The sequence below is a fragment of the Salmo salar genome, chromosome ssa17, assembly GCF_905237065.1.
Source record: "Salmo salar chromosome ssa17, Ssal_v3.1, whole genome shotgun sequence".
NCBI classification, from domain to species: Eukaryota; Metazoa; Chordata; class Actinopteri; order Salmoniformes; family Salmonidae; genus Salmo; species Salmo salar.
In genome coordinates, this window is record NC_059458.1 from 33,207,650 (window position 1) to 33,233,639 (window position 25,990).

Sequence of the window (25,990 nt, forward strand, 5' to 3'; positions counted from 1 at the left end):
GGTGTCTATAGTCTTGATGTGGTGTCTATAGTCTTGATGTGGTGTCTATAGTCTTGATGTGGTGTCTATAGTCTTGATGTGGTGTATATAGTCTTGATGTGGTGTATATAGACATGCTGTGGTGTCTATAGTCTTGATGTGGTGTCTATAGTCTTGATGTGGTGTATATAGACGTGATGTGGTGTATATATACTTGATGTGGTGTCTATAGTCTTGATGTGGTGTATATAGTCTTGATGTGGTGTATATAGACGTGATGTGGTGTATATAGTCTTGATGTGGTGTATATAGACGTGATGTGGTGTATATAGACTTGATGTGGTGTATATAGACTTGATGTGGTGTATATAGACTTGATGTGGTGTATATATACTTGATGTGGTGTCTATAGTCTTGATGTGGTGTATATAGTCTTGCTGTGGTGTCTATAGTCTTGATGTGGTGTCTATAGTCTTCATGTGGTGTCTATAGTCTTGATGTGGTGTATATAGTCTTGCTGTGGTGTCTATAGTCTTGATGTGGTGTCTATAGTCTTGATGTGGTGTATATAGTCTTGATGTGGTGTCTATAGTCTTGATGTGGTGTATATAGACTTGATGTGGTGTATATAGACTTGATGTGGTGTATATAGTCTTGATGTGGTGTCTATAGTCTTGATGTGGTGTATATAGTCTTGCTGTGGTGTCTATAGTCTTGATGTGGTGTCTATAGTCTTGATGTGGTGTCTATAGTCTTGATGTGGTGTCTATAGTCTTGATGTGGTGTATATAGACTTGATGTGGTGTCTATAGTCAACAACAGTCCGATAACAGGACCCAGCAGTATTTGGTGAAAGCATAGCTGAGCGTTGCTGTATCGTTGTGGGATTATCAAATGCTATCAGGATCACCTTTAGGTAGCCAGCTGTGAGGAACAGACAGATATACAGGCCGCTGCCGTCCACCCTCCGCCCATCCCCCACTCTGCTGTCAGAGATAGAAAGAGAGAGAGAGAACGAGGGAGAGAGAGAGAGAGAGATTCCCACACAGACAGTATTTTTCCACATATTTTGAATGTATCACAATGTCACAATGAACTGTGAATAGCTTTTGATAAAGTGTCTGCTAAATGACTATGGAGACCTGCAGGGGTGATTAACAATACTGACCTCCGTGTTATTATTTGACTACGGAGACCTGCAGGGGTGATTAACAATACTGACCTCCGTGTTATTATTTGACTATGGAGACCTGCAGGGGTGATTAACAATACTGACCTCCGTGTTATTATTTCACTATGGAGACCTGCAGGGGTGATTAACAATACTGACCTCCGTGTTATTATTTGACTATGGAGACCTGCAGGGGTGATTAACAATACTGACCTCCGTGTTATTATTTGACTATGGAGACCTGCAGGGGTGATTAACAATACTGACCTCCGTGTTATTATTTGACTATGGAGACCTGCAGGGGTGATTAACGATACTGACCTCCGTGTTATTATTTGACTATGGAGACCTGCAGGGGTGATTAACGATACTGACCTCCGTGTTATTATTTGACTATGGAGACCTGCAGGGGTGATTAACAATACTGACCTCCGTGTTATTATTTCACTATGGAGACCTGCAGGGGTGATTAACAATACTGACCTCTGTGTTATTATTTGACTATGGAGACCTGCAGGGGTGATTAACAATACTAACCTCCGTGTTATTATTCCACTATGGAGACCTGCAGGGGTGATTAACGATACTGACCTCCGTGTTATTATTTGACTATGGAGACCTGCAGGGGTGATTAACGATACTGACCTCCGTGTTATTATTTCACTATGGAGACCTGCAGGGGTGATTAACAATACTGACTTCCGTGTTATTTACTCAAGATGATTATGTACAGTACAATAATATCCTCTCTCCTACAACAGCTTTCTAAACACAACCCCCCCAACCCACCCACCCACCCACCCACACACACACACACACACACACACACACACACACACACACACACACACACACACACACACACACACACACACACACACACCATGACCCCCTCATCACCAGCACCAATGCGCTGGCTGTGTGTTCTACTCTGTTCTGACCCAGATTTGTCTGCACTAATACTTTTCACCACTAATGACTTGTATATCTGCTGCAGCTGCACTAGGAAGAGAGAGAGAGAGGAGGGGCTGTGGCATCTGGACTATCTGAGCTCTATCTGCCTGCTGCATTATACAGCCCTGTTACAGCCCTGTTACAACCTTCAATATCATTACTGTAGAGCTTCTGCATTATACAGCCCTGTTACAGCCTTTAATATCATTACTGTAGAGCTTCTGCATTATACAGCCCTGTTACAGCCCTGTTACAGCCTTCAATATCATTACTGAAGAGCTTCTGCATTATACAGCCCTGTTACAGCCTTCAATATCATTACTGTAGAGCTGCTGCATTATACAGCCCTGTTACAGCCCTGTTACAGCCTTCAATATCATTACTGTAGAGCTGCTGCATTATACAGCCCTGTTACAGCCTTTAATATCATTACTGTGGAGCTTCTGCATTATACAGCCCTGTTACAGCCTTTAATATCATTACTGTAGAACTTCTGCATTATACAGCCCTGTTACAGCCCTGTTACAGCCTTTAATATCATTACTGTAGAACTTCTGCATTATACACCCTGTTACAGCCCTGTTACAGACTTCAATATCATTACTATAAAGCTGCTGCATTATACAGCCCTGTTACAGCCCTGTTAAAGCCTTCAATATCATTACTATAAAGCTGCTGCATTATACAGCCCTGTTACAGCCCTGTTAAAGCCCTGTTACAGCCCTGTTACAGCCTTCAATATCATTACTATAAAGCTGCTGCATTATTCAGCCCTGTTACAGCCCTGTTAAAGCCCTTACAGCCCTGTTACAGCCTTGAATATCATTACTATAGAGCTGCTCAGAAACAAGTGTCAAATACAGACCATTTTCCAAAGCATATAGAGCTAAATGGTGTACAGTCGTGGCCAAAAGTTTTGGGAATGACACAAATATTAATTTTCACAAAGTCTGCTGCCTCAGTTTGTATGATGGCAATTTGCATATACTCCAGAATGTTATGAAGAGTGATCAGATGAATTGCAATTAATTGCAAAGTCCCTCTTTGCCATGCAAATGAACTGAATCCCCCAAAAACATTTCCACTGTTTTTCAGCCCTGCCACAAAAGGACCAGCTGACATCATGTCAGTGATTCTCTTGTTAACACAGGTGTGAGTGTTGATGAGGACAAGGCTGGAGATCACTCTATCATGCTGATTGAGTTCGAATAACAGACTGGAAGCTTCAAAAGGAGGGTGGTGCTTGGAATAATTGTTCTTCCTCTGTCAACCATGGTTACCTGCAAGGAAACACGTGCCATCATCATTGCTTTGCACAAAAGGGGCTTCACAGGCAAGGATACTACTGCCGGTAAGATTGCACCTAAATCAACCATTTATCGGATTATCAAGAACTTCAAGGAGAGAGGATCAATTGTTGTGAAGAAGGCTTCAGGGCGCCCAAGAAAGTCCAGCAAGCGCCAGGACCATCTCCTAAACTTGATTCAGCTGCGGGATCGGGGCACCACCAGTACAGAGCTTGCTCAGGAATGGCAGCAGGCAGGTGTGAGTGCATCTGTACGCACAGTGAGGCGAAGACTTCTGGAGGATGGCCTGGTGAAGGGCAGCAAAGAAGAGCAGCAAAGAAGCCACTTCTCTCCAGGAAAAACATCAGGGACAGACTGATATTCTGCAAAAGGTACAGGGATTGGACTGCTGAGGACTGGGGTAAAGTCATTTTCTCTGATGAATCCCCTTTCCGATTGTTTGGGGCATCCAGAAAAAAGCTTGTCCTGAGAAGACAAGGTGAGCGCTACCATCAGTCCTGTGTCATGCCAACAGTAAAGCATCCTGAGACCATTCATGTGTGGGGTTGCTTCTCAGCCAAGGGAGTGGGCTCACTCACAATTTTGCCTAAGAACACAGCCATGAATAAAGAATGGTACCAACACATCCTCCGAGAGCAACTTCTCCCAACCATCCAGGAACAGTTTGGTGACGAACAATGCCTTTTCCAGCATGATGGAGCACCTTGCCATAAGGCAAAAGTGATAACTAAGTTGCTCGGGGAACAAAATATCAATATTTTGGGTCCATGGCCAGGAAACTCCCCAGACCTTAATCCCATTGAGAACGTGTGGTCAATCCTCAAGAGGCGGGTGGACAAAGAAAAACCCACAAATTCTGACAAACTCCAGGCATTGATTATGCAAGAATGGGCTGCCATCAGTCAGGATGTGGCCCAGAAGTTAATTGACAGCATGCCAGGGCGGATTGCAGAGGTCTTGAAAAAGAAGGGTCAACACTGTAAATATTGACTCTTTGCATCAACTTCATGTAATATCAATAAAAGCCGTTGACACTTATGAAATGCTTGTAATTATACTTCAGTATTCCATAGTAACATCTGACAAAAATATCTAAAGACACTGAGAAAGCAGACTTTGTGAAAATTCATATATTTTTGTCATTCTCAAAACCTTTGGCCACGACTGTATATTTGTGTGTTAGTAAATTTAGGAGGAGAGATATATGCACGACATATAAGTATTGAGTCTAGGTTGGTCATTTTCTATCCAATAATGTGGTATTTACATCACATATAACAATGTGTTGTTCCTGACTGAACCTGCATCTTGGAGGAGACACATTGCTGTACACAGTGTACATATTGCTGTGCACAATGCCTCTACCATTTCTTTGCCCAGAGAAAAAACCTACGTGTTGGTCAGGCTCTTTAACAGCAGTGTCCTGGTATGGAAGTTACAGCTTGTCAATACTGTTACTGGTCTCTCTGCTGCTCTGGAGTGGGCTAAGTTCCTGGGCCAGGCTGATGATGCCGTAAACTGCTGAGTCCACACCTGCAGACAGAAGAGAGAGAGAGATGTAGAGAGAGAGAGAGAGAGAGAGAGAGAGAGGGAGAGGGATGTAGAGAGGGACAGGGTACAGTATCAGTCAGATACAGAGAGAGCTCGTCCACTCTGTCAGACCTGAGTTGGTCTCTGTCTCTCACGGACATGCCGCCCCGTCCGTCTCTCAGTGTAGCCACTGAAGCGGGAGATGGGTAACTCGCAGGGATGGGTAACTCACAGAGAAAGATTCCTCCCTGTCGCATGCAGAGGAGGAAGAGGAGTAGGAGAGGAGGAAGACAGGAGAAGGACATTGCAGGTAGGAGGAGGGATGAAGGCTAGACATAACATGAGGGACAGGTGAGTGACTGACATCGAGTCTTCAGAACTAACACAAGTCTTCAGGGAAGGTTACTCATCAAACCACCTCAGTTGTGCAGCTGTTTGGTGCTAGCTGAATGGCTGGACATAGGGATGACATGAAAGGTCACGCACTGTGTTTGGCCGATCCAACTCGGGCGATAGGTAGAGGTGTGTACTGTGTGTGTGTGTGTTATGTATCCACTGCAAGCCTTTGTTGATTATGCTTAATATTATGCTGTTGTTGATGCTGTTTTCTGTGAAACAATGACTGTGTTCAGTGCATAGGGAGAAGGAACGCTCGTGGAAGTCATCTCTCTCTCTCCTCTCTCTTCCTTTTTCTCTACCTCCTCTCTCTCTCTTTTCTCTCTTTTTTTCTCTCTATTTTTCTCTCACACTCTATATCTCTCTCTCTCTTACCCCTGTCTCTCTCTCTGATCTGTTTCTTGATGATGCACAGCACTAAAACCATGTGATATGAGGAAGAAAATGTTGCTGAGTAATTGACTCTTTAAAATCCACTGCATTCTCTGATGAGACACTGCTGCTGCAGCATAAGCTATCTGGAGGAGAGAGGAGGAGTGGAGAGGAGAGGAAAGGAAAGGAAGAGAGTAGAGGAGAAGAGGAGGAAGGAGGAGAGGAGAGGAGAGGAGAGGAGAGGAGAGGAGAGGAGAGGAGAGGAGAGGAGAGGAGAGGAGAGGAGAGGAGAGGAGAGGAGAGGGAGAGGAGAGGAGAGGAGAGGAGAGGAGAGGAGAGGAGAGGAGAGGAGAGGGGAGGGGAGGGGAGGGGAGGGGAGGGGAGGAGAGGAGAGAGGAGAGGAGAGGAGATCGAAAAGAGAGGAGGAGAGGAGAGGAGAGGAAGAGGAGAGGAGAGGAGAGGAGAGGAGAGGAGAGGAGAGGAGAGGAGAGGAGAGGAGAGGAGAGGAGAGGAGAGGAGATCAAAAAGAGAGGAGGAGAGGAGAGGAGAGGAGATCGAAAAGAGAGGAGGAGAGGAGAGCAAATGAGGAAAGGAGAGATGGAGGGTGTGCTGTAACAGTACGTGACACAAATCCACTACCTCTACTCCATTTCAGCAGCAGTGGCTGAATCCACCACCTCTACTCCATTACAGCAGCAGAGGCTGAATCCACCACCTCTACTCCATTACAGCAGCAGAGGCTGAATCCATCACCTCTACTCCATTACAGCAGCAGAGGCTGAATCCACCACCTCTACTCCATTACAGCAGCAGAGGCTGAATCCACCACCTCTACTCCATTACAGCAGCAGAGGCTGAATCCACCTTCTCTACTCCATTACAGCAGCAGAGGCTGAATCCACCACCTCTACTCCATTACAGCCACAGAGGCTGAATCCACCACCTCTACTCCATTACAGCAGCAGAGGTTGAATCCACCTTCTCTACTCCATTACAGCAGCAGAGGCTGCTGAATCCACCATCTCTACTCCATTACAGCAGCAGAGGCTGAATCCACCACCTCTACTCCATTACAGCAGCAGAGGCTGAATCCACCATCTCTACTCCATTACAGCAGCAGAGGCTGAATCCACCACCTCTACTCCATTACAGCAGCAGAGGCTGAATCCACCTTCTCTACTCCATTACAGCAGCAGAGGCTGAATCCACCACCTCTACTCCATTACAGCAGCAGAGGCTGAATCCACCATCTCTACTCCATTACAGCAGCAGAGGCTGAATCTACCACCTCTACTCCATTACAGCAGCAGAGGCTGAATCCACCACCTCTACTCCATTACAGCAGCAGAGGCTGAATCCATCACCTCTACTAGAGGCTGAAGGCAGTAACTAGGTGGGGAATTGTCAGGGACCTCACAATACAATATTATCATGATACTTAGGAGACGATATGATACATATTGTCATTCTTTTGATTCTCACGATTCTATATGTGTTGCGATTCAATAAAAATGCTGAAAACAAATTGTCTCCCTATTTAAAAAGAAGATGGAGAACAAGCTATGAAGGAAACAGTTTTGGTGCAGCTACAGCTACACCTTGCGCCAAAATAATATTGTGATATTGTGAAAACAATACGATATGATAAATCGTATTAAATAATATCAGAAATTTTAACTGTATCAATTTCTTCCCCCGTCATTATCAGCACTCACTTCAGTGTCACTTAAAGGCCCTAGGTGGGCCTCCCAAGTGGCGCAGCGGTCTAAGGCTCTGCATTGCAGTGCTTGAGGCGTCACTACAGACCTGGGTTCGATCCCATGCTGTGTCATAGCCGGCGGTGACCGGGAGACCCATAAGGCCCAGCTTTGTCCGGGTTAGGGGAGGGCTGTCCCATTGTGCTCTACCGGGCGTCTGCAAGCTGACTTCGGTCGCCAGTTATACGGTGTTTCCTCCGATGCATTGGTGCGGCTGGCTTCCGGGTTAAGTGAGCAATGTATCAAGAAGCAATGCGGCTTGGCAGGGTTGTGTTTCGGAGGACGCATGGCTCTATACCTTCGCTTCTCCCGAGTCTGAGTTGCAGCGATGGGACAAGACTAACTACCAATTGGGGAGAAAAAGTGAGGGAAAAAAAGGCCTTAGATAAACCTCTTCAGACCACAGTGGTTGAACCCTCCAACTGGCTTCTCTATAGATGGGGAGAGGGCCAGTTAAGGGCCCTGGGAACTGTAGTAGACCTCTTCAGACCACAGTGGTTGAACCCTCCAACTGGCTTCTCTATAGATGGGGAGAGGGCCAGTTAAGGGCCCTGGGAACTGTAGTAGACCTCTTCAGACCACAGTGGTTGAACCCTCCAACTGGCTTCTATATAGATGGGGAGAGGGCCAGTTAAGGGCCCTGGGAACTGTAGTAGACCTCTTCAGACTACAGTGGTTGAACCCTCCAACTGGCTTCTCTATAGATGGGGAGAGGGCCAGTTAAGGGCCCTGGGAACTGTAGTAGACCTCTTCAGACCACAGTGGTTGAACCCTCCAACTGGCTTCTATATAGATGGGGAGAGGGCCAGTTAAGGGCCCTGGGAACTGTAGTAGCCCTCTTCAGACCACAGTGGTTGAACCCTCCAACTGGCTTCTATATAGATGGGGAGAGGGCCAGTTAAGGGCCCTAGGTACTGTAGTAGCCCTCTTCAGAAATCCTTTATACCAACTGGGTTCAAACCCCGGGTCTCTTGTGCGCCACAAGACTGTTAGCCCACTGATGGAGGTCAATGGCTTTAGCTCATTGGGCTAACACAGTCTTGTATAGAGGCACAACCCAGCTGGTAACATACAATGTGCAAGCTAGCTGTGCTTATTCATTTTCTGGCTGTCAGGGACCTATTGAATGTTCTGCTTTCTCTGGGCTGAAATCATCAGACCTGGACAGATCGTCTCATCCACATTAGTCTCATGATTATGGATTGATAGAGATCATTCTATTCATCCTACATCAGATAGGAAGGGTTGCCTGGTTACAGATGAGCCTGGGTTATTCAAGGAAACAACAGGCTACACACACGCGCAAGCGCACACACGAACACAGCGAACTAACTCTCAGACACGCACAGCGAACACACACATACAGACACAGACATAAACACACACAGACACACACACACACACACACACACAGACACACACACACACACACACACACACACACACACACACACACACACACACACACACACACACACACACACACACACACACACACAGAGACACACACACACACACACACACACACACACACACACACACACACACACACACACAGAGACAGACACACACACACACACACACACACACACACACACACACACACACCTACTGTAGATGTTAATGAACAGATGCTGTTGTAATATGAGGGTTGAAATGAAAGCAAGGCCAGAAGATAAAAGATGATGAAAGAAAGAGGGTTACATCTCCCTCGTATCTTCTGTTCATCTCTCTCTCCTCCTCTCATCCCCCTCTCCCAGCCTTGGAGGATAAAAGCAGCGTTGTCTTTTGTCTGCATTATAATAACACCACCGTCTCTTTAAATCAGATGTTCTGTGCATCTATGTGTTGATGCATAACAGCAGCAGAGATGGTGTTTTGAGGAAACATGGACGATTGTCGTTGGAGCAGTTGTCAGCTTAATTCAGTTGATGTTGATATGTGTTACTGCCCCCTGCTGATATGGAATGGCAGTGACTGGTTTCATAACTCCTGCATTCTTCCTGTTCATGTTGGGCGGGTTTCCTCTTAAGTTTAAAGTCAGAATCACATTTTGATCCCTTGCTCGGAAATATTTCAATATATATGTGTATATAAATGATATGTATATATCATTTCTTGAATTATATGTATAATAATGTATTGATTTATATCAAGGTCTTGGTGTGATTGTAGCTGGACAACCAAAGTTACAGCTGTTTATGGAAGGCTGTTGGGCTCATACTGTTGGGGTCATACTGTTGGGCTCATACTGTTGGGGTCATACTGTTATGCTCATACTGTTGGGGTCATACTGTTGGGCTCATACTGTCGGGGTCATACTGTTGGGCTCATACTGTTGGGGCCATACTGTTATGCTCATACTGTTGGGCTCATACTGTTGGGCTCATACTGTTGGGGTCATACTGTTATGCTCATACTGTTGGGGTCATACTGTTGGGCTCATACTGTCGGGGTCATACTGTTGGGCTCATACTGTTGGGGCCATACTGTTATGCTCATACTGTTGGGGTCATACTGTTGGGCTCATACTGTTGGGGTCATACTGTTGGGCTCATACTATTGGGGTCATACTGTTGGGGTCATACTGTTGGGCTCATACTGTTGGGCTCATACTGTTGGGGTCATACTGTTGGGGTCATACTGTTGGGGTCATACTGTTGGGCTCATACTGTTGGGGTCATAATGTTGGGCTCATACTGTTGGGGTCATACTGTTGGGCTCATACTGTTGGGGTCATACTGTTGGGGTCATACTGTTGGGGTCATACTGTTGGGGTCATACTGTGGGGCTGGGGTCATACTGTTGGGTTGGGGTCATACTGTTTGGGTCATACTGTTATGCTCATACTGTTGGGGTCATACTGTTGGGGTCATACTGTTATGCTCATACTGTTGGGGTCATACTGTTGGGGTCATACTGTTATGCTCATACTGTTGGGGTCATACTGTTGGGGTCATACTGTTGGGCTCATACTGTTGGGCTCATACTGTTGGGCTCATACTGTTGGGGTCATACTGTTGGGCTCATACTGTTGGGGTCATACTGTTGGGCTCATACTGTTGGGCTCATACTGTTGGGGTCATACTGTTGGGGTCATACTGTTGGGCTCATACTGTTGGGGTCATACTGTTGGGCTCATACTGTTGGGCTCATACTGTTGGGCTCATACTGTTGGGGTTATACTGTTGGGGTCATACTGTTGGGGCCATACTGTTGGGCTGGGGTCATACTGTTGGGTTGGGGTCATACTGTTGGGGTCATACTGTTGGGCTCATACTGTTGGGGTCATACTGTTGGGGTCATACTGTTGGGGTCATACTGTTGGGCTGGGGTCATACTGTTGGGTTGGGGTCATACTGTTGGGGTCATACTGTTGGGGTCATACTGTTGGGGTCATACTGTTGGGGTCATACTGTTAGGGTCATACTGTTGGGGTCATACTGTTGGGGTCATACAGTTGGGCTCATACTGTTGGGGTCATACTGTTGGGGTTATACTGTTGGGGTCATACTGTTGGGCTCATACTGTTGGGGTCATACTGTTGGGGTCATACTGTTGGGCTCATACTGTTATGCTCATACTGTTATGCTCATACTGTTGGGGTCATACTGTTGGGGTCATACTGTTGGGCTCATACTGTTGGGGTCATACTGTTGGGGTCATATTGTTGGGGTCATACTGTTGGGCTCATACTGTTGGGGTTATACTGTTGGGGTCATACTGTTGGGGTCATACTGTTGGGCTCATACTGTTGGGGTCATACTGTTGGGGTTATACTGTTGGGGTCGTACTGTTGGGCTCATACTTTTGGGGTCATACTGTTGGGCTCGTACTGTTGGGGTCGTACTGTTGGGCTCATACTTTTGGGGTCATACTGTTGGGGTCATACTGTTGGGGTCATACTGTCGGGGTCATACTGTTATGCTCATACTGTTGGGCTCATACTGTTGGGCTCATACTGTTGGGGTCATACTGTTGGGGTCATACTGTTGGGCTCATACTATTGGGGTTATACTGTTGGGGTCATACTGTTGGGGTCATACTGTTGGGGTCATACTGTTGGGGTCATACTGTTGGGCTCATACTGTTGGAGTCATACTGTCGGGGTCATACTGTTGGGGTCATACTGTTGGGCTGGGGTCATACTGTTGGGCTCATACTGTTGGGGTCATACTGTTGGGGTCATACTGTTGGGCTCATACTGTTGGGGTCATACTGTTGGGCTCATACTGTTGGGGTCATACTGTTGGGGTCGTACTGTTGGGCTCATACTGTTGGGGTTATACTGTTGGGGTCATACTGTTGGGCTCATACTGTTGGGGTCATACTGTTGGGGTCGTACTGTTGGGCTCATACTGTTGGGGTTATACTGTTGGGGTCATACTGTTGGGGTCATACTGTTGGGCTCATACTGTTGGGGTCATACTGTTGGGGACATACTGTTGGGGTCATACCGTGTCTAAAACATAGCTGAGTGTCTTCTCTCCCAGTGATAGCAAAAAAAATGAATTTATGTGCAAATGAATAATAACGATCTATTCTCCTGTTATCTCGCTCCCTATCTTAAGCCATCCTTGTGAATAAGACTTTGTTCTTAACTGACTTGCCTAGTTAATTAAATGTATATATATTTGTTTAATCTTCATAACCCTATCAACAAATAACAATCACAACAGCCAATGAATGAAAAGTACAGCAGAACCTAACCTGCTGTCTGTCATTCCTCTTTCTTTCAAAGAACATCATTTCAATAATATAAATATGACCAATCTATTCTCCTGTTGTCTCTCTCCCTAGCTGTCTCTAACCTGGATGTGGAGAGTAAGCTAACAGTGCACTACCAGGCTCCATGGCACCAGCACCACAACGTGTTTCACCCCTGCAGCCGGCCGCCATGCGTAGAGGAGCTCCACAGACATGCCAAGCAGAGCCTGCGAGCCCTGCACAGAGGTGAGAGGTCACCACCTAACACACACCACCTAACATACACCACCTAGCATACACCACCTAACACACACCACCTAGCATACACCACCTAGCATACACCACCTAGCATACACCACCTAACATACACCACCTAACACACACCACCTAGCATACACCACCTAACACACACCACCTAGCATACACCACCTAGCATACACCACCTAGCATACACCACCTAACACACACCACCTAGCATACACCACCTAACATACACCACCTAACACACACCACCTAACACACACCACCAAGCATACACCACCTAACACACACCACCTAGCACACACCACCTAACACACACCACCTAGCATACACCACCTAACACACACCACCTAACACCTAACACACACCACCTGACATACACAACCTAACACACACCACCTAGCATACACCACCTAACACACACCACCTAACACACACCACCTAGCATACACCACCTAACACACACCACCTAACACATACCACCTAGCATACACCACCTAACACACACCACCTAACACACACCAGCTAACACACAACACCTAACACACACCACATAATATACACCACCTAACACACACCACCTAGCATACACCACCTAACACACACCACCTAACACCTGACATACACCACCTAACACACACCACCTAACATACACAACCTAACATACACCACCTAACACACACCACCTAACATACACCACCTAACACCTAACATACACCACCTAACATACACCACCTAACACACACCACCTAACACACACCACCTAGCATACACCACCTAACACACACCACCTAACACACACCACCTAACATACACCACCTAACATACACAACCTAACATACACCACCTAACACACACCACCTAGCACACACCACCTAGCATACACCACCTAACACCTAACATACACCACCTAACACCTGACATACACCACCTAACACACACCACCTAACACCTAACACACACCACCTAACACCTAACACACACCACCTAACACACACCACCTAACATACATCACCTAACACCTAGCACACACCACCTAACACCTAGCATACACCACCTAACACCTAACATACACCACCTAACATACACGACCTAACACCTGACATACACCACCTAACACACACCACCTAACACCTAACACACACCACCTAACACCTAACACACACCACCTAACACACACCACCTAGCACACACCACCTAACACCTAACACACACCACCTAACACCTAACACACACCACCTAACACACACCACCTAACACACACCACCTAGCACACACCACCTAACACCTGACATACACCACCTAACACACACCACCTAACATACATCACCTAACACCTAGCACACACCACCTAACACCTAGCATACACCACCTAACACCTAACATACACCACCTAACATACACGACCTAACACCTGACATACACCACCTAACACACACCACCTAACACCTAACACACACCACCTAACACCTAACACACACCACCTAACACACACCACCTAGCACACACCACCTAACACCTAACACACACCACCTAACACCTAACACACACCACCTAACACACACCACCTAACACACACCACCTAGCACACACCACCTAACACCTGACACACACCACCTAACACACACCACCTAACATACACGACCTAACACCTGACATACACCACCTAACACACACCACCTAACACCTAACACACACCACCTAACACCTAACACACACCACCTAACACACACCACCTAACATACATCACCTAACACCTAGCACACACCACCTAACACCTAGCATACACCACCTAACACCTAACATACACCACCTAACATACACGACCTAACACCTGACATACACCACCTAACACACACCACCTAACACCTAACACACACCACCTAACACCTAACACACACCACCTAACACACACCACCTAGCACACACCACCTAACACCTAACACACACCACCTAACACCTAACACACACCACCTAACACACACCACCTAACACACACCACCTAGCACACACCACCTAACACCTGACATACACCACCTAACACACACCACCTAACACACACCACCTAACATACACAACCTAACATACACCACCTAACACATACCACCTAACATACACGACCTAACACCTAACATACACCACCTAACATACACCACCTAACACCTAACATACACCACCTAACATACACCACCTAACACACACCACCTAACACACACCACCTAGCATACACCACCTAGCATACACCACCTAACACACACCACCTAACATACACCACCTAACATACACCACCTAACATACACAACCTAACATACACCACCTAACACACACCACCTAGCATACACCACCTAACACCTAACATACACCACCTAACACCTAACACACACCACCTAACATACACGACCTAACACCTGACGTACACCACCTAACACACACCACCTAACACCTAACACACACCACCTAACACCTAGCATACACCACCTAACACACACCACCTAACATACATCACCTAACACCTAGCACACACCACCTAACACCTAGCATACACCACCTAACACCTAACATACATCACCTAACACCTAGCATACACCACCTAACATACACCACCTAACACCTAACATACACCACCTAACACCTAGCATACACCACCTAACATACTTCACCTAACATACACCACCTAACACAGACCAGCTAACACACACCACCTAACACACACCACCTAACACACACCACCTAACATACACCACCTTACATACACCACCTAACATACACCACCTAACACAGACCACCTAACACACACCACGTAACACACACCACCTAACACCTAGCATACACCACCTAACATACGCCACCTAACACCTAGCATACACCACCTAACATACACCACCTAACACCTAGCATACACCACCTAACATACACCACCTAACATACACCACCTAACACCTAGCATACACCACCTAACATACACCACCTAACATACACCACCTAATACCTAACATACACCACCTAACACCTAGCATACACCACTTAACATACATCACCTAACATACACCACCTAACATACACCACCTAACACACACCACCTAACACACACCACCTAACACACACCACCTAACACCTAGCATACCTCCTAACATACACCACCTAACATACACCACCTAACACCTAGCATACACCACCTAACATACACCACCTAACACCTAACATACACCACCTAACACCTAGCATACACCACTTTACATACATCACCTAACATACACCACCTAACATACACCACCTAACACAGACCACCTAACATACACCACCTAACACACACCACCTAACACACACCACCTAACACACACCACCTAGCATACACCACCTAACATACACCACCTAACACACACCACCTAACACCTAGCATACCTCCTAACATACACCACCTAACATACACCACCTAACATACACCACCTAACACCTAGCATACCACCTAACACCTAGCATACCACCTAACACACACCACCTAACACCTAGCATACCACCTAACACCTAACACAGAAATACCAAGCAGAGCTTCTGAGCCCTACACAGAGCTTGGTAACCAAAGCACACAAACACACATACCATAAACACCCTACCTAACAACAGTTTGAACCAGGGTTGGTGTGAAGTCCATCAGTACTCCCTCATATGTGGTGCCACCTAGTGTTAGTACTGTGAACACCTGCTTGTCTGGGTTCTAGAAAACTCTTGATTGATATAATCTCAGTGAGGAACCAGTGGCTGTTAAAGCTGTAACACAACATGGTGACTGCTAGTGAATACAGTCATCTAATGTAGCGAGACCCAGTCCGAATCTGACCACAGTATTTCCCTCATGGTTTACAGACCAAAAGCAACGTCAACGGTCGAACAGCCGCGAGCGCAGAGTGACCATCTCCATCTCTGGGGCTCCTCCAATGCCCACCCTCCCTTCCCCACGCACCCTCAGACGGCACGAGCAGAGGGGCAGGCACAGCCGTGCGGTAAGGGGATTCACATGTCTTTACAGGCTTTTGCTTAAGTGCTATACAAGCACATCTGATACAGCAGCTATCAGCAGCTATCAATGTCCTGAGGAGAAGTGCTGAAATGACTTGACTGATACAGCAGCTAATCAATGTCCTGAGGAAAAGTGCTGAAATGACTTGACTGATACAGCAGCTAATCAATGTCCTGAGGAGAAGTGCTGAAATGACTTGACTGATACAGCAGCTATCAATGTCCTGAGGAGAAGTGCTGAAATGACTTGACTGATACAGCAGCTAATCAATGTCCTGAGGAGAAGTGCTGAAATGACTTGACTGATACAGCAGCTAATCAATGTCCTGAGGAGAAGTGCTGAAATGACTTGACTGATACAGCAGCTAATCAATGTCCTGAGGAGAAGTGCTGAAATGACTTGACTGAATTTGTTTGTTTTATTGACAAGCAGCAGGCGAGACCAGAGAGAGAGATAGAATATCAACTGCGGAAGGTAAACTATCACATAGTGTAGTGCCTGTTAGTGGTGTCTGTTGTCAACCTATAAGTGCTGTGTGTTATCAACCTACAAGTGCTGTGTGTTGTCAACCTATAAGTGCTGTGTGTTATCAACCTACAAGTGGTGTGTGATGTCAACCTACAAATGGGGTGTGATGTCAACCTACAAGTGCTGTGTGATGTCAACCTACAAGTGCTGTGTGTTGTCAACCTACAAGTGCTGTGTGTTGTCAACCTATAAGTGCTGTGTGTTATCAACCAGAAGTGGTGTGTGATGTCAACCTACAAATGGGGTGTGATGTCAACCTACAAGTGCTGTGTGATGTCAACCTACAAGTGCTGTGTGTTGTCAACCTACAAGTGCTGTGTGATGTCAACCTACAAGTGCTGTGTGATGTCAACCTACAAGTGCTGTGTGTTGTCAACCTACAAGTGCTGTGTGATGTCAACCTACAAGTGCTGTGTGATGTCAACCTACAAGTGCTGTGTGTTGTCAACCTACAAGTGCTGTGTGATGTCAACCTACAAGTGCTGTGTGATGTCAACCTACAAGTGCTGTGTGATGTCAACCTACAAGTGCTGTGTGATGTCCACTGTGTTTTCACATTGTGGTCCTGTAACTGTAACTATGAAAATACAGTTGAATTTCTTCTTAACATGATATAGTAGCATGTGTCCATTGTTGATGATGTCACCAGTACAGTGCAGTGAGCTTAGTAGGTTTCAGCTTGTTGTATTCTCTCTCTCTCTCTCTCTCTGCTGCATGGCTACCACTAGGAGAGACACATGAGAGAGACAGACATCCAGACAATACAAAGAAAGGTAACAGAAAAGACACAGCTCTTGTATCTCATCAGAACACATATATCTACATTCAGATTTCTTTATCGGTCAATAACACTCAAGGTCCAACCGAAATTTCACTTCCGCTCTTAACCCAACCCCTCCGAAAGACACATAAACACGTTTTGGAGAGGTGCAGGGGGCTGCCACTCTGGGTGCTGTCGTTGTAGGGGTTTAGTGCCTTGCTCAAGGGCACAACAGCAGGCAATGGCATCTTCCCGCCAGTTTTTCCCCATCAGACCCGGGATTTGAACTGGCAACTCCCTGGTTGCTGGCTCGTCTCTAACCGCTAGGCTACCTGATCTCATCGCATGTTTTTGTGATATATTTTCCATCCCAGTGAGTTTGCATGCTGGGGGAGTATGATTGTATTGCACATAAGAATGTTTAGCGTTATGACTCATCATGCTACGTATCTTCCTTTAACGCTGCAGGAGAGACCTGGAAGGGAGGTTCACTGTCACACTATACAGAGAAAGGTAAATGGGATGGCGTTCATTGCAAGATGACCCCTCTAGAGTCCTGCTAACACCACTCTTATTACAGCTTATAACAGCTTATAACAGCTTTCTGTCCTGAGGATCCTGAAAACGGTCACCTCTCAGCATTCACAGATAAATATAATTCTTTCACTCCATTTTCTTGTAGGATGCGATGATGAAATCACTTCCTTGTCTAATAGGGGAAGAAGGATGCCTGACTTACTCATCTCCTTAGCATCACAAGAAGTTACTCACAACGTTTTGTGTCCCCGTCCGCAGCACCTGGTCCCCATGTTTCATCCTGTCAAATATTTCATTCAATATGATTTCACCTATGTCTCTAAGTCCCATCCATGGTTTTCATTTGTCCCATCGATCAAGTTGTCATCATTTTAGTTTTCTTCATGTTTTGTGTTTATAGTATGACCGTACCCGCTCCCCATCCCCCACTGAATGTTGCCTCTTCACCCCATGGACCAGAAAGGTATTTGTCTGCATTCCAAGCCTCCTGGTTTACTAGTTCTAAATAGAACTACTACTACTTCTCCTTCCTGCTGTTCTAACCTCCATCCTCTAGCATCTCATTAGCTCCTGTCTACTGTCTTCATCTCATTAGCTCCTGTCTACTGTCTACATCTCAGCTCCTGTCTACTGTCTTCATCTCATTAGCTCCTGTCTACTGTCTTCATCTCATTAGCTCCTGTCTACTGTCTTCTTTTCATTAGCTCCTGTCTACTATCTACATCTCATTAGCTCCTGTCTACTATCTACATCTCATTAGCTCCTGTCTACTGTCTACATCTCATTAGCTCCTGTCTACTATCTACTGTCTACATCTCATTAGCTCCTGTCTACTGTCTTCATCTCCTTAGCTCCTGTCTACTGTCTTCTTCTCATTAGCTCCTGTCTACTATCTACATCTCATTAGCTCCTGTCTACTGTCTTCTTCTCATTAGCTCCTGTCTACTATCTACATCTCATTAGCTCCTGTCTACTATCTACATCTCATTAGCTCCTGTCTACTATCTACATCTCATTAGCTCCTGTCTACTGTCTACATCTCATTAGCTCCTGTCTACTGTCTACATCTCATTAGCTCCTGTCTACTGTCTACTGTCTACATCTCATTAGCTCCTGTCTACTGTCTACTGTCTACATCTCATTAGCTCCTGTCTACTGTCTACTGTCTACATCTCCTTAGCTCCTGTCTACTGTCTTCATCTCATTAGCTCCTGTCTACTGTCTTCATCTCATTAGCTCCTGTCTACTGTCTACATCTCATTAGCTCCTGTCTACTGTCTACTGTCTACATCTCATTAGCTCCTGTCTACTGTCTACATCTCATTAGCTCCTGTCTACTGTCTACTGTCTACATCTCCTTAGCTCCTGTCTACTATCTTCATCTCCTTAGCTCCTGTCTACTGTCTACTGTCTACATCTCCTTAGCTCCTGTCTACATCTCCTTAGCTCCTGTCTACTGTCTTCATCTCATTAGTTCATGTCTACTGTCTACTGTCTACATCTCATTAGCTCCTGTCTACTGTCTTCATCTCATTAGCTCATGTCTACTGTCTACTGTCTACATCTCATTAGCTCCTGTCTACTGTCTACTTTCTACATCTCATTAGCTCCTGTCTACTGTCTACATCTCATTAGCTCCTGTCTCCTGTCTACTGTCTTCATCTTATTAGTTCATGTCCACTGTCTACTATCTACAACTCATTAGCTCCTGTCTACTATCTACATCTCATTAGCTCCTGTCTACTGTCTACTGTCTACATCTCATTAGCTCCTGTCTACTGTCTACTTTCTACATCTCATTAGCTCCTGTCTACTGTCTACATCTCATTAGCTCCTGTCTCCTGTCTACTGTCTTCATCTTATTAGTTCATGTCTACTGTCTACATCTCATTAGCTCCTGTCTACTATCTACATCTCATTAGCTCCTGTCTACTATCTACATCTCATTAGCTCCTGTCTACTGTCTACATCTCATTAGCTCCTGTCTACTGTCTCATTAGCTCCTGTCTACTATCTACATCTCATTAGCTCCTGTCTACTGTCTCATTAGCTCCTGTCTACTATCTACATCTCATTAGCTCCTGTCTACTGTCTCATTAGCTCCTGTCTACTATCTACATCTCATTAGCTCCTGTCTACTGTCTTCAAAACATGATCATTCTCCTCTCCACTCCTTTCAACACTATCCAGAACTCTGGGACTTTCCTGGAATCATATTTTTTGACACTTGAGCGTTTGAGCTGTCTGTTGATCTCTGTGTTGATCTTGATATCTTCCTGTTCTTCATTTCCCCTTGCCTCCAGAACAACTCTCATTTACTGAAATGGAATTCAAATGTTTTGCTCATTTTGTGTATGTGCCTTGTAAGTGTATAACTTGTAAGTGTTAAACATAAGAGTTAAGTAACTGCCTGAATACAATGTACTTTGTATGTTGGCCTTTGTAACAATACATCTAAGCATGTGTTGAAAAGGGCTCCTTGTTCTCTATTCCCTGTATAGTGAGCCATGATGCTCTGGTCCTATAGTGGTACAGTATATAGGGAATATTATAACCTGGCTGGTTCCAGCCCTGAATGCTGATTGACTGACAGCCGTGGTATATCAGACCGTATACCACGGGTATGACAAAACATTTATTTTTACTGCTCTAATTACGTTGATAACCAGTTTATAATAGCAATAAGGCACCTCTGGGGTTTGTGGTATATGGCCAATATACCACGGCTAAGGGCTGTGTCCAGGCGCTCCGCATTGCATTGTGCCTAAGAACAGCCCTTAGCCATGGTATATTGGCCACATACCACACCCCCTTGTGCCTTATTGATTAAGTATACCATTTGGAACTTTTCTAGGTGTTACTCCAACCCTTCAACACCAACTGACTGTATCTCTCTCCATCTGCTTCAGGCTGCCACTACCACTGACCCTGATGCTGAGCCTGCAGTGGGCCACAGGTCTACTGGTGCTGTCCCCAACCCCCCCTCCACACTGGACAAGCAGACCAACTGGTCCAAGGCCCTTCCTCTGCCCACCCCCCAGGAGAGGATGAAGAGTGACCCAGCAGTCGTGTCCTCGTGCATCATCCCCATCAACGTCACTGGTAAACAAAACATAGTTCCAATGTCTGTCTCTCCATGTGTTTGATATTCTCTCTATCGCTCTCTCTCTCTCTCTCTCTCTCTCTCTCTCTCTCTCTCTCTCTCTCTCTCTCTCTCTCTCTCTCACTCTGTACATTCTGTCGCTCTCTCTCTCTCTCTCTCTCTCTCTCTCTCTCTCTCTCTCTCTCTCTCTCTCTCTCTCTCTCTCTCTCTCTCTCTCTGTCTCCCTTTCTCTCTCACTCTGTACATTCTGTCGCTCTCTCTCTCTCTCTCTCTCTCTCCCTTTCTCTCTCTCTCTCTCTCTCCCTTTCTCTCTCTCTCTCTCTCTCCGTTTCTCTCTCTCTCTGTACATTCTGTCGCTCCCTCTCTCTCCCTTTCGCTCTCTCTCTCTCCCTTTCTCTCTCTCTCTCTCCCTTTCTCTCTCTCTCTGTACATTCTGTCGCTCCCTCTCTCTCTCTCTCTCCCTTTCTCTCTCTCCCTTTCTCTCTCTCTGTACATTCTATCGCTCTCTCTCTCTCCCTTTCTCTCTCTCTCTGTACATTCTGTCACTCCCTCTCTCTCCCTTTCTCTCTCTCTCTCCCTTTCTCTCTCTCACTCTGTACATTCTGTTGCTCCCTCTCTCTCCCTTTCTCTCTCACTCTACATTCTGTCGCTCCCTCTCTCTCCTTTTCTCTCTCCATTTCTCTCTCTCTCTCTCCTTTTCTCTCTCCATTTCTCTCTCTCTCTCCCTTTCTCTCTCTCACTCTGTACATTCTGTCGCTCCCTCTCTCCTTTTCTCTCTCCATTTCTCTCTCTCTCTCTCTCTCTCTCTCCTTTTCTCTCTACATTTCTCTCTCTCTCTCCCTTTCTCTCTCTCACTCTGTACATTCTGTCGCTCCCTCTCTCTCCCTTTCTCTCTCTCACTGTACATTCTGTCGCTCCCTCTCTCTCCCTTTCTCTCTCTCACTCTGTATATTCTGTCGCTCCCTCTCTCTCTCTCTCTCTCCCTTTCTCTCTCTCACTCTGTACATTCTCTCTCTCTCTCCCTTTCTCTCTCTCACTCTGTACATTCTTTCTCTCTCTCCATTTCTCTCTCTCCCTTTCTCTCTCTCACTCTGTACATTCTGTCGCTCCCTCTCTCTCCCTTTCTCTCTCACTCTACATTCTGTCGCTCCCTCTCTCTCCTTTTCTCTCTCCATTTCTCTCTCTCTCTCCCTTTCTCTCTCTCACTCTGTACATTCTGTCGCTCCCTCTCTCCTTTTCTCTCTCCATTTCTCTCTCTCTCTCTCTCTCTCTCTCCTTTTCTCTCTACATTTCTCTCTCTCTCTCCCTTTCTCTCTCTCACTCTGTACATTCTGTCGCTCCCTCTCTCTCCCTTTCTCTCTCTCACTCTGTACATTCTGTCGCTCCCTCTCTCTCCCTTTCTCTCTCTCACTCTGTATATTCTGTCGCTCCCTCTCTCTCTCTCTCTCTCCCTTTCTCTCTCTCACTCTGTACATTCTCTCTCTCTCTCCCTTTCTCTCTCTCACTCTGTACATTCTTTCTCTCTCTCCATTTCTCTCTCTCCCTTTCTCTCTCTCACTCTGTACATTCTCTCTCTCTCTCCCTTTCTCTCTCTCACTCTGTACATTCTGTCGCTCCCTCTCTCTCTCTCTTTCTCTCTTTCTCTCTCTCACTCTGTACATTCTGTCGCTCCCTCTCTCTCCCTTTCTCTATCTCACTCTGTACATTCTGTCGCTCCCTCTCTCTCCCTTTCTCTCTCTCACTCTGTATATTCTGTCTCTCCCTCTCTCTCTCTCTCTCCCTTTCTCTCTCTCACTCTGTACATTCTCTCTCTCTCCCTTTCTCTCTCTCACTCTGTACATTCTTTCTCTCTCTCCATTTCTCTCTCTCCCTTTCTCTCTCTCACTCTGTACATTCTCTCTCTCTCTCTCTCCCTTTCTCTCTCTCACTCTGTACATTCTGTCGCTCCCTCTCTCTCTCTCTTTCTCTCTTTCTCTCTCTCACTCTGTACATTCTCTCTCTCTCTCCCTTTCTCTCTCACTCTGTACATTCTGTCGCTCCCTCTCTCTCTCCATTTCTCTCTCTCTCTGTACATTCTCTCTCTCTTTCTCTCTTTCTCTCTCTCTCTGTTGTTTGAATCAATTCATCTATTAATGAACTGTTGTTTGTGTATTAGTGAGTGTGTGTAACTTGTAAACTGTGTGGAATGTCATTTGTGAGATGTGGAAAGACATTACTCTTGAGGGACAACAAATGGCATCAGTGAACTGCTTCCAGAGCAGCTCTCTCATGTGTACTTTGTCCCTCTCCACAGGGGTGGGGTTCGACAGGGAGGCTAGTGTGCGCTGCTCCCTGGTACACTCCCAGTCTGTGCTGCAGAGGAGGAGGAAGCTGAGGAGGAGGAAGACCATCACTGGTATCCCCAGACAAGTTCAACAGGACATGGGTACAGCTGTCTGTCTGTTATACTGTCTGTCTGTCTGTGCCTGACCTCCAAGTACTGTCATCACCACTCAGTCAACTGACTGTAATGCTGTTGTTCTTCTTCTATGTTTCTTTACCTGAATGGTTTAACCCAATCCTATTTTCTGGAGTCCCACCATTTAGACTTGAACAAATATTGCATCTGCCTGAATTTCATTGATAGAAAACAGGAGACTCAGACTTTATTTTCTAATCATGTTGATTGATGACATACTAATCAATGCCACCCCTGTTTCCCTTCAGACTCTGATGAGTCTCCAGTGGCGAGGGAAAGGACAGTGATGGTCCACACCAACCCTCACCTGTCCCTCTGTCAGGAGGAGTTGTCCCTCCGAGGGGGACACACCAAGGACTCCGGCTGCCAGACGGACGACTGCCTGATCGGTGGCGGTGGTGCCCCGTCCAGGAGACGTATACGTGCCCAGCGCGGCGGCCAGGGGGGCATCCCCACCTCCCTCTCCCACTCCACCGGGAACATCTCCTCGCTCCCCGACCACCCTGACACCTCCATGTACACCGCCTCTGGCTCCCGCCTCCGCTCCCGCAGCCTCCCCCGCGAGGGCGGCCGCATACGCGACGAGGACCAGGACGACAGTGATGAAGATGAGGATGATGATGATGACGATGATGATGAAGATGAGGAGCTCTCTCCATACGAGACGGAGGACTTCCTCCCGGGAACGGGGCCAAGGATGTTAAAGGACGAGGAGGAGAGTACGGATGACCAGGCCATGCCAGAGCTGCAGCTGGGGAGTCTGAAGAGGATACAGCAGGGAGACGGGGGGAGTCCAGAACACATGTGGATGGAGAGGGGTCGCTCCCGCCTCCCCCGTCAGGTCGACATGGGGAGCTGTGAGATCTCCTCCAGCTCTGACACCTTCAGCAGCCCCATCCACTCTGTCTCTACTACGGGGGTGCTGAGAGGACAGATAGACCACAAGGTACGTCTTCGTTGCCCACTTATCTGTGTATCTTGTCTTCTGTCTTCTTTTGCTTGTAGCCTTTTGGAAGTCATTTTGACGTTTTTGATGAGAAGGCCCTGCAACAGACTAGTGTCCTGTCCAGGGGGTGTACTGTACATCAAGCAGCCTCACTACAGAAACAGGAGATAGACTAGTGTCCTGTCCAGGGGGTGTACTGTACATCAAGCAGCCTCACTACAGAAACAGGAGATAGACTAGTGTCCTGTCCAGGGGGTGTACTGTACATCAAGCTGTCTCACTACAGAAACAGGAGATAGACTAGTGTCCTGTCCAGGGGGTGTACTGTACATCAAGCTGTCTCACTACAGAAACAGGAGATAGACTAGTGTCCTGTCCAGGGGGTGTACTGTACATCAAGCAGCCTCACTACAGAAACAGGAGATAGACTAGTGTCCTGTCCAGGGGGTGTACTGTACATCAAGCAGCCTCACTACAGAAACAGGAGATAGACTAGTGTCCTGTCCAGGGGGTGTACTGTACATCAAGCTGTCTCACTACAGAAACAGGAGATAGACTAGTGTCCTGTCCAGGGGGTGTACTGTACATCAAGCTGTCTCACTACAGAAACAGGAGATAGACTAGTGTCCTGTCCAGGGGGTGTACTGTACATCAAGCTGTCTCACTACAGAAACAGGAGATAGACTAGTGTCCTGTCCAGGGGGTGTACTGTACATCAAGCAGCCTCACGATATAGAAACAGGAGATAGACTAGTGTCCTGTCCAGGGGGTGTACTGTACCTCAAGCTGTCTCACTACAGAAACAGGAGATAGACTAGTGTCCTGTCCAGGGGGTGTACTGTACATCAAGCAGCCTCACGATATAGAAACAGGAGATAGACTAGTGTCCTGTCCAGGGGTGTACTGTACATCAAGCAGCCTCACGATATAGAAACAGGAGATAGACTAGTGTCCTGTCCAGGGGTGTACTGTACATCAAGCTGTCTCACTACAGAAACAGGAGATAGACTAGTGTCCTGTCCAGGGGGTGTACTGTACATCAAGCTGTCTCACTACAGAAACAGGAGATAGACTAGTGTCCTGTCCAGGGGGTGTACTGTACATCAAGCTGTCTCACTACAGAAACAGGAGATAGACTAGTGTCCTGTCCAGGGGGTGTACTGGTACATCAAGCTGTCTCACTACAGAAACAGGAGATAGACTAGT

General features: G+C 46.5%; 1 protein-coding gene across 7 annotated transcripts in view; it reads left to right on the plus strand.

Annotated features, from left to right (window-relative positions):
* LOC106575852 (Nance-Horan syndrome protein) overlaps positions 1-25,990 on the plus strand; it is a 200,237-nt gene that overhangs the window by 166,415 nt on the left and 7,832 nt on the right. For 2 of the 7 annotated variants that reach the window (XM_045699498.1, XM_045699504.1), the window contains exons 2-10: positions 12,267-12,419; positions 16,299-16,435; positions 16,885-16,926; positions 17,709-17,753; positions 18,209-18,253; positions 18,678-18,740; positions 21,187-21,379; positions 23,674-23,805; positions 24,087-24,784. In XM_045699498.1, the coding sequence (XP_045555454.1) occupies positions 12,267-12,419; positions 16,299-16,435; positions 16,885-16,926; positions 17,709-17,753; positions 18,209-18,253; positions 18,678-18,740; positions 21,187-21,379; positions 23,674-23,805; positions 24,087-24,784 (1,508 nt within the window). The remainder of the gene's footprint in view (positions 1-12,266; positions 12,420-16,298; positions 16,436-16,884; positions 16,927-17,708; positions 17,754-18,208; positions 18,254-18,677; positions 18,741-21,186; positions 21,380-23,673; positions 23,806-24,086; positions 24,785-25,990) is intronic. The other 5 variants (XM_045699501.1, XM_045699500.1, XM_045699499.1 and 2 more) reach the window with 5 other exon arrangements.